This window comes from Chiloscyllium plagiosum, chromosome 19 (assembly GCF_004010195.1).
Source record: "Chiloscyllium plagiosum isolate BGI_BamShark_2017 chromosome 19, ASM401019v2, whole genome shotgun sequence".
Classification (NCBI taxonomy): domain Eukaryota; kingdom Metazoa; phylum Chordata; class Chondrichthyes; order Orectolobiformes; family Hemiscylliidae; genus Chiloscyllium; species Chiloscyllium plagiosum.
The window spans coordinates 20,752,381-20,762,595 of record NC_057728.1 but is presented as its reverse complement, the minus strand read 5'-3'; the positions used below and the strand labels follow the sequence as shown (position 1 = coordinate 20,762,595).

Sequence of the window (10,215 nt, the reverse complement as noted above, 5' to 3'; positions counted from 1 at the left end):
CCCTGTAGCTCAGATCCTCCAACCCTGGCAACATTCTTGTAACTCTTTTCTGAACCCCTTCAAGTTTCACAACATCTTTCCAATAAGAAGGAGACCAGAATTGCATGCAATATTCCAACAGTGGCCTAACCAATGTCCTGTACACCTGCAACATGACCTCCCAACTCCTGTTCTCAATACTCTGACTAATAAAGGAAAGTAAACCAAACGTCTTCTTCACTATCATCCTACCTGTCCATTTTCCTTCCCACCTATCCGCTCCACCCTTCCTTCCAACCTATCACTAACACGCCCACCTGCTCCAGATGAAGGGCTTATGCCCAAAACACCGAATCTCCTGCTTGTCGGATACTCCCTGAGCTGCTGTGCTTTTCCAGCGCCACACTTTTTGACTGATGTCCAGCATTTGCAGTCCTCACTTTCTCCAATATTTTAATGGCTATCTTCATTGACTTTCCAGTGTTGGCAATGCAGTTGTGGGATAATATTAAGCTGCATTGATTGGGATGTTTGAAAATTATCACAGGCACAGATTTGAGATAATTGCCGCAAAATCTGGTAGAGAATAAAGAGAAGTATTTTGATTCCATTGGGAGAATGGAGAAGCAGATTATATTTAAAAGGAGACAGAATAGTAATTACAAAGATAACATGTGTAGAACGATGTAAAAAAGGGCAAATGAGTAAGATTAATTGGTAACATTTTCAAGGAGCCAGAATAGGCATAATGGGCTGAATGGCCTCCTTCTATGTTGCATATTTCTACGATATCACTCAATTAATGGCCAGTCTTTCTTTGCTAAGAAATGATGCAAAGGTGCTGGTGTTGGACTGAGTTGGACAAGGTCAAAAATCACACAACACCAGGCTATAAGCCAACAGGTTTATTTGAAAACACAAGCTTTTGAAATCTCATAGCTTGTGTTTTCAAATAGACCTGTTGGACTTTAACCTGGTGTTGTGTGATGTTTGACCTTTACGAAGCATGTAACACAGATAACCTTTACCATACAGCTGAGCTGAACCTAATCTTGACCTGACTGGATATGTGCTGGAGCCACTGATTAGTAGTGAGTTGAGGTACTGATTTTTAAAAAATCTCTTACCCTTTGGCAGAGGTGGTAAAATCAATTCCATAATGTCTATGCTTGCCATGGCTGAGCTCCATCAGCAATTGAATTGAGGTCATTTCTAGTTTTTGTGGCTCAGTGGTGCACTGGGATTGGTGGATTTTCCTTTATGAATTATCAATGAAATCTGAAATAAAATTCAATGAAAGTCGGTTGTGTCTTGTTCTGTTGTGCCTGCGCGAGGTTGCGATTTCATATTAATTGCTAAAAGAACTTTGCAGCTGTGCCTCTATAATTTAACAAAATTAAAGGAGAGCTTCTTTATTGTAGGTTTTCTTATTATTTTGTAATTTGACGATCTGTTACTCTCAGGGTTAAAGACACAAGTTAACAAGCTTGTTGGTGAATTAAATGCAGCAGGAGCAATGTTGCAGTGAAGGCCTACAACCCCCACCTCTCTGGCAAAGATTCCCTCAGGGTGTTTGGCCAGAAATCTTAGTCAGGATAATTGCTAAGGAATCTCTTTTGGAAAGGCCCAGACCTTCAAAGTAAACCCTGTGGTTTGTTTTATAAAAGAGTTGTGGTCAAAGGCAGTTTGCAGTCAGGACTGCAGGAGAAAGAGACAGAACAGAGAAAACTGAGCAGGGAAGAGATTTTACTTTAAGAGAAAGACCAGAATACCAAAACAGAGAGGTTTTTTTCCTTCCTAGTGTTCTTGCCTGATGGATTTCACAGCACGAATCTTGATGATGTTGTTCAGTCTCTTGTTGTTCAGCCTACAAGGTAAGAGATTATATTGCAACAAGTACATTCATGAATCTGCTCCCTGGAACCATGCTTGCTTGCTGCAAGCAGTTAGAAAACAGAGCTCCTTTGTTACCAATTTGAAAAGGATACAGATAATCAAATTGTTATTGGAGAAATATATTAAGAAGTATTTTGATATTTTTAAAGAATTCAATTTGAAATTACATTTACTTACTTTTCTTAATTGGCAATGAATTCAATTGATTTAAACTTTATATGATGATTTGTGACATTTTTTCCACCTTTTAGTCAGAATTTGAAGACTCATTGGAGACCTTGTGTAAGCAAACTCACTGCACTTTTATACATCATTTGTTTAACTTGTGATTGAAACACATTACAAATTGTTTCTTTGGTTGCTGCTTTGTATAATTTTTGAAAACTTCATTAATTTGACACTGTACCTCACCATGAGCCTGACATTGGGACGTAATTTTAAAAAATGGCATATTTGTCTGAAAGATAATTTATTCATTTTGCAAGCACTGATTGCCTCAATGAAAATATAAAAAAAATTGTAGGAAGTTAAAAATCTATAACTTCTGTTGGTATTATTGCTTGATACAAGTTGATGGCTTTGTCAAGCTTTCCAGCAGATTTGCCAATTTGCAGAGCCTCACATAATAAGATGCAATTAATTTAAGAATTTTAATATCAAGGCTGCAGTTGCTGTTGTGGTTGTCTATAAAGCTATTTATATACTGAACCATTATTGCCTATACAGCTATTGTCTCCTGGAGTTGCATTGAGCTTATCCAGGTTTTCCCTTCTAAAGTAAAGCATTACTTGCCCCCTAATTGTATCACATGTAAAGTTTGCCTTCTGAAGCTATATAACCTATAAGCTATTTGCCCCTTAATTGTACTTTTTTCAAAGTCATTCATCCCCTGTATCTGTATAACTGTGAAGCTGTTCCCCTCTGCAACTGTATCACCTGGAATTGCCTGAGGGTTGTGTTAGCTCTATTATTGAATTAATTGTACAGCCATTTGTTCCCTGTAGCTGTATCACCTGGAAAGCTTTTTGCCCTTCTGTAATTATAATCCCTGTCAAGTATTTTATTCTCATTTAGTTTACCACCTGTAAAGCTGTTTGACCCTGTAGCAAGACTGTCCAGAAACAGTTTGTTCCTGTAATTAACTTAGAAATTGCTGGAAAAACTGCTTTCTCTCCACAGATGCTACAAAACCTGCTGAGTTTTTGCAGCAATTTCTGATTTTGTTTCTGATTTCTAGCATCCGCAGTTCTTTGGTTTTTTTTTTGCTCCTATAACTATATTGCTTACAACTTTCTGCCCTTATGTCTGTAGTGTATATAGAGCAATTTGCCCCTTGCAGGTATTTAGTTTGGAAGCTTCTTCACTCTCTGTTGCTATACAGCCTGGAAATCTGTTTTCTCTTGTTGTTGTATCACCTGTAAAGCTGTTTGCTCCAGTTATTGTATCACTTGTAAAACTGTTTGACTACATTATTTGATTTTTTGTAAAGCTATTTGCTTCCTGTAGCTGTATTGCCATGTAATCTGTAGAGTCTTATAGTTGCATTGCATGTCAAACTACTTGCTCCCTATCGCTGTATTGCCTTGAAACTGTTTACACCCCTGAGATGTAATGCCGAGCCAGCTCTTTGCCTCAACTGTTTTACATAAAAGAGTTGCTTTCTTCCTGTTGATGTATCGCCTAGATATCTTTGTCCCTGTAGCTGTATTGTTTAGAAGGTTATTCATCTCTATAGCTGCAGCAAACCTGCAAAACATCAAACTGTCACATGGAAATGCTGTCAGTATATCATGAAATTCCAAGTGTCAATTCACTTTGCAAAAGCAAATGCCCCGCTGAGGATTTCATATACAAGAGTACAAAACTGAACAAGTTATGTTTCAGTTATGTTATGATCAGATACATGAATACTGTAGTTATCTGTGGGGATCAGAAGAGCACATTAGTTTTGGAAGACGGTACGACATGGATTCAGAATTAAACTGGATGTTTGAGGACAAATTTGTTTATTTAGTTTAGTAAAATGAGTTTTTATTTTCTTCAGTGTAGAAAGTTGAAACACAAACAAATTGAGGTGCTTCGAATGATGTAGTGATTCGCAAGCAAGATATGGAAAAATTATTCCCTTTGGCAGATTTCAATAAAAGAGGACATAGCTTTACATCTTAGAAGTTAACCAATTGAAGTAAAATAAGGACACAGCCTTTTCATATTAGGCATGAAATTGGGAGCTAGCTCCTCCAAAATGATAAGAATGTTGGTTAATTTGACATTTCAAGAATAATCAATCAATAGACTTTTATTAGGTTTGGTTATCATGTGAAGATGGAACTGTAACATGAGATGTGAACACACACCAACAGCCCAAATATCATGAAGCAAGCATTCTTCATTCCACTGGCATCCAGTTATTACAAATATGAAGGGAAAGTAAATTAAATAAGTAAGCATTTATATGGAATGAAGTGTGTGGTTTACACTGGGTTGAGGAATCTTTGTCTGTCTGCTCCTTTTTCCCATGAGCGCTCCTTCCCCAAAATTACTCTTTTTTTTCCCCCAGGGAGGGTCTGCTCAATTGCTGGAGCTACCCTCCCTCAACGTAGAGAGAAAGTAGCATAGAGTACAATGGGTGAGTGGGGGAGGGGATGAAGGTGATAGGTCAGGGAGGAGAAGGTGGAGTGGATAGGTGGAAAAGGAGATAGGCAGGTAGGACAAGTCCGGACAAGTCATGGGGACAGTGCTGAGCTGGAAGTTTAGAACTAGGGTGAGGTGGGGAAAGGGGAAATGAGGAAACTGTTGAAGTCCACATTGATGCCCTGGGGTTGAAGTGTTCCGAGGCGGAAGATGAGGCATTCGATGCAATAGATGATATTAGTGGATGTGCAGGTAAAAGTTTGATGGATGTGGAAGGCTCCTTTAGGGCCTTGGATGGAGGTGAGGGAGGAGGTGTGGGCGCTGGTTTTACAGTTCCTGCGGTGGCAGGGGAAAGTGCCAGGATGGGAGGGTGGGTCGTAGGGGGGCGTGGACCTGGCCAGGTAGTCACGGAGGGAACGGTCTTTGCGGAAGGCGGAAAGGTGTGGGGAGGGAAATATATCCCTGGTGGTGGTGTCTGTTTGGAGGTGGCGGAAATGTCGGCGGATGGTTTGGTTTATGCGAAGGTTGGTAGGGTGGAAGGTGGGCACCAGGGGCGTTCTGTCCTTGTTGCGGTTGGGGGGGTTGGGTCTGAGGGCGGAGGTGCGGGATGTGGACGAGATGCGTTGGAGGGCACCTTTAACCATGTGGGAAGGGAGATTGCGGTCTCTAGAGAAGGAGGCCATCTGGTGTGTTCTGTGGTGGAACTGGTCCTCCTGGGAGCAGATACGGCGGAGGCGGAGGAATTGGGAATACAGGATGTCATTTTTGCAAGAGATAGGGTGGGAAGAGGTGTAATCCAGGTAGCTGTGGGAGTCGGTGGGTTTGTAAAAAATGTCAGTGTCAAGTCGGTCGTCATTAATGGAGATGGAGAGGCCCAGGAAGGGGAGGGAGGTGTCAGAGATGGTCCAGGTAATTTTAAGATCAGGGTGGAATGTGTTGGTGAAATTGATGAATTGCTCAACCTCCTCGCGGGAGACTGTGCAACTAATCTCAGATGCAGCCAGATTATGCTCTGATCATTCCATAGGCCTAATAAAAGAAGAAAGCCTGTCCTGAAGATGCTTGAAATGGAAGCAGTATTGTCTGTGCAAAAATTTAAAATGCTAAATAAACCTGCATCAAATTAAATTAAAAATGCAAATCAATGCGTTGGAATTTTAAAAGGCCCTGAATGATATGACTTAAGGTGGGAAAATCATGTAACAAGTTCAATGAGGCCTTTCTCAACATTGTGATGAGGTGTATTTTCCAACTAAGTCCTGGATGTCAATGTTCGATTCTCACCAGGCAGTGGCAGGATGCCAATAAGGAGGATTATTACTTGTTATCAGCTTCATTATCTTTACATCTTATTAATATGCATTTGCCTACACTAGCATCCATCATGAGAAAACTAGATGCCGAGAATACCGAATATGAAGTTTGAGCATGTGCTTGGTGACTCTAGCCCACAACTTGTTCCTCTTGTCCGTCACCTTGGATATCTAGGAGCAACACCTCAGGGCATACTCGGGAGGCACTGACTGCACACCCCTGCCACCACTGTGAATGCTGGCAACTGGCACTTGTTAGTCTCTCAGGACCCTCAAAGCACCTCTCTAATCCACTGACAGATGCTTCTATGCTTTAAACATGCATTACTAGTAACCAGATATTAAAATGCTGCTACAAGGAAACTTCATATGTAGGGAAAGGCACCCAGCTCCTGATTCAACCAGGCTGCACCTCCTGCCTTTATGCTCACTCACCTTGAGCCAATTTAGATTCTCACATCATCTGTTCCTTGCCTTGCCTTTTTTGTGCTTTTCCCCTCCCCAGCCAGAGCCAACCTGTCATGCTTTGTCTTATAGTGCAGACAAAAAGGAAGGAAGCTCATCATTGTTGTCAGCAGCCCTTAGTCAAATCAAGGAAGACAGCTTTCAGTCAGGGGACCCCAGGACAGTAAGTCAAGGACAACCTCCAATACCAGTCAAGAGGCTTGGCCACAGTCTTCTGACCACAATGGGGCAGTAAGGATCAGGACCCACTCCTCATAGGGGGTCAGGAACCAAATGTCGGGCAGTTCACGACCTATCTTGGCTCTTGCTACCTTGTGGACTGTTTATTGCTGGATTGAGAGGTGATACAGCTGTTAGGCTGCCATTAGTGGGGGAACAGTTGTAAAGTCTCCCAACTGTGTGAGTATGCAGCACAGACAGTAGGCAGTTTTAGAGGAGTGGGCTTTGGGCTTAGGTGAGAGTTGTTGAGGTAGGATGTCATATGTAACATTGAGAAGGGCAGAGCGTAAACATTGCTGGGAGGTGTTGCAGATGCAGAGAGTGAAAGTGGGGTAACACAGAGAAGATGGTAGCACTTACCCTGACCAATTGTAGAAGAACATTGTCCTTCTTTCTTCACTGTTGGGCATTTCTCCAGACCGATGAGATTGCAATGACTTGGGTGGCAACCTTGGACTAGGCTGGCATCGTCTGATGGCATAGCCTTCTTTGACTGTCTTTGACTGGGGTAAGAGGATGTCCCTCATCTGTACCCCCAGGTGCCTGTCTGCAAAGTGAGGGCCCAACTTTCCATTATATGCCAAGTCCAGGTCAACTGCCATGAACCACGCAGGACAGCTCCAGACTAATAGTGCTTATGTGGGTGCATAACAGCCTTTTGCAAGGATATCTGGACAGTGGGGAATTATTCTCGTGAGTGGTAGAATTGACCTAGCGTTGGAAGTCGGGGGCCACTATAGGGACAATATTGGTAGCTAATGAGGAGAGCCTGGGACAATGGCCTGGGGAAAACTTCCAAAGCCTCAGGGACAGAAACACTCCAGAAACTTAATGAAATTGGCAACTTAGCTAAAAACAGATATATTCAGGCCAATTTAAAAAAAAAACAAAACAAAGTTAAACAAAATGACCAATATGTTACATTCCAAGCCCAGCAGGTTATGGGGCAGGGGATGGAGGAGAGGAGTTTTTCAGCAAGATCTGTAAATTGTATTGGGCACTTTTCTTAGAAGGGGTTTAAATCTCTATAGAGAGAGGAAGATACAATTGCATTCACATCCACTCGTGGTACATATCTGCTGGATGTAAAAGGTAGCCATCTTTATATTGAGTAGCAAGATGCATTTGCTGCTTACTTGATCTTGAGTATGTGGGTGAGGAAGATTGCGCTCTTAGCAATATCTGGCTGGTACAACATGTCACCAAGGTCTCATCCTGGGAGACTACCTGCCAGTCTTGGCTGGATATTATGGTTTAGTGTTTATGGAAAATAGTTCCAGAGTTAGTAAATAGACCTTTATAAGGAAATAGTATAGCCCCATTAGCCTTTAGAAGTTAAACAACATTTCAAGGGTCCATGATCGTCAGCTAGCCCCGTTTTCATTTATTGGTAAGTGTTATAACTGCTCCATGTAGGGTATTTTTCTCTTTGGCTATGGGTGAGAAAACTCTTGGCCTAGAGACTCCACATATGACCTCATCCTATTTATATTGATCTTTGTTGGAGATAGGCAGAGATGATATACCTCAAGACCCCATGACAGAGAGCAGTGAATGCCAAAACCTAGCATTTCCAGACCCAGAACTAATTGATGGCCTTTCATCTTGATTCTCACCAGACTTATCACAGAGGCTTGCTGGAATTGACATGGAGCTTTATTTACTAATGTTGAAAAGAAACAGGAGGTTCAGTGGTGAAAATATTATCTTTTGCAAATACATTGATTTTTCTCATTGAAACTTCAAAATTATTGACATTGAATATGTAATGATTACAAAAGTTTATATGTTTTTTACAAAAATAATCGTCTACATGCAGAACATAGGTGTCTGTTTTATGTTTGGTCAATTAAAATACATGTGTATACATTGCTGAATTCCTTTTAAGTCTACATGTTAGTAATTAAAGCCAGATATAAATGATTGTGCAATGCAACCTTCACAGGATGCAGGTTCACTGTCCTCTCCAGTTACAGTCCTTGTGTGGGTGTTGTACAGTATGGTCTGATAATAATTATATGAACTGTTGTGGAAACTCTTGTTACAAATTCCATGTAGCGATTTATTGTTGCAGTGCAATATCTTACTGCGTTTTTTGATTCTTTTTCACAGTTTTATGGTTATAGCAGGAAGTGGGAGGAGAGGAGTTTTTCAGCAAGACAAGTTAACCCTAAGGCAGCAAGTTTAGATCATTTGATGTTTAACTCAGAGATGTTCTAATCACAATAGAGCCATATTGTCATAAAACCTTTTTAATAGAAGTTTTCTAAGGATCTGGACATGGCTGACAATGAAATGAGATGCCAAGCTTCCACTGACTGGGTATGGGGTAATCACATAAAATAGTCATGATGTGGAGAATCCGGGGTTGGACTCGGAAGGACAAAATTAAAAATCACACAACACCAGGTTATAGTCCAACAGGTTTATTTGGAAGCACTAGCTTTCAGAGCGCTGCTTCTTCATCAGGTAGCTATGGGACAGGATCATAAGACAGAGAATTTTATAGCAAAAGATTACAGTGTCATGTAACTGAAATGATATATTGAACAAACCTAGATTGCTGTTAAGTCTTTCATCTTTTAGAATGGGTTGGAGGTTTTGGTTCATTAATACGTAAATCCCAGAACTTCTTTTAAGTCACATTCTCGAGATAACTTGTAAAAAAAGTGACATCGCAGCTCAGACAATGCATTAAAGGTGTGAGGTTAGTCTGTCTGCAGTCCAATCTTAGTTTTATTTCCCAAGCAGGAATTTATAAAATATTACATGGATTGTCTGCCTGCATTGAATGCCCGAAGGTTGTGTGCTTTTTGAGCAAAATAGTGTGTATCTGCAAATATAATTCTGCAAATACAAATTCACCCCATATCTTCAGCCTTATAACATTCAAGATCTCTTCAGTCCTCTAATTCTGGCCTCACAAATGTTCAATGTTTTCATTGCCCCGTTGTAGTGGCTGTGCCTCGGGCTGCTTGGGTTCTAAGCTTTGGAATACCCTCCATAAACCACCTTGCTACCTCTCAATTCTTCTTTAAAATATTTCTAAAATGTCACCTTTTTGATTAACATTTCCTAATTTGATGACTTGGTGTCAAATATTACTCCAAAAGACCCTTCTGAGGAGGCTCATGATGTTTTATTATGTTAAGACTGAATATGAATTCAGGTATTATCATTGTTGAACTGTACTTTACTAAACAGGATCATAAGAAATCAACTCTGCAGGTTTTGTACTTAAATCATCCTGCCAAAATGGCTTACTGAACTGAAGTGGTCCATTGTCACTAAGGCACTGGAGGATGCATTGATAAATTACACATTCAATCTTAGAGTATCTCCTGATAATGGAAATCTGATTAAACATGTTTACTTGGCATCATGTATCTCCTTTTCCAAGCGAAGATAAGATCAATCAGACAAAAAGACTTAAGGATAGTGAGTCTGACTGGATTTTCATAAACACAGAGGGTCATAGTCTGTGTATTTGCCAACATCAGGCCAATCTCTAACTGGGTTGGTACTGTTACCACAAGGACTTCTATTATATTATTGTCCAAATTCATTTGAATGGCATTTTGCATGCCATCGCTTAAGAATGAAAAATAGAGGTTAAGAACGAAAAAGGCCTTCAGAACTCATCATCTCATTGACTCAGAATTATTATGGCCCCGAATGAGGCCACTTGGCCCATCAGGCCCATGGTGAA

General features: G+C 40.7%; 1 protein-coding gene across 2 annotated transcripts in view; it reads left to right on the top strand.

Moving 5' to 3' along the window:
• The first annotated feature begins 1,576 nt into the window (after positions 1 to 1,576).
• Positions 1,577 to 10,215, top strand: part of fbln1 (fibulin 1) — a 176,551-nt gene continuing 167,912 nt past the window's right edge. Inside the window, exon 1 of one of the 2 annotated variants that reach the window (XM_043709279.1) lies at positions 1,577 to 1,853. In XM_043709279.1, coding sequence (XP_043565214.1) covers positions 1,793 to 1,853 — 61 coding nt within the window. In that variant the 5' untranslated portion in view covers positions 1,577 to 1,792. The remainder of the gene's footprint in view (positions 1,854 to 10,215) is intronic. The other variant, XM_043709278.1, reaches the window with a different exon arrangement.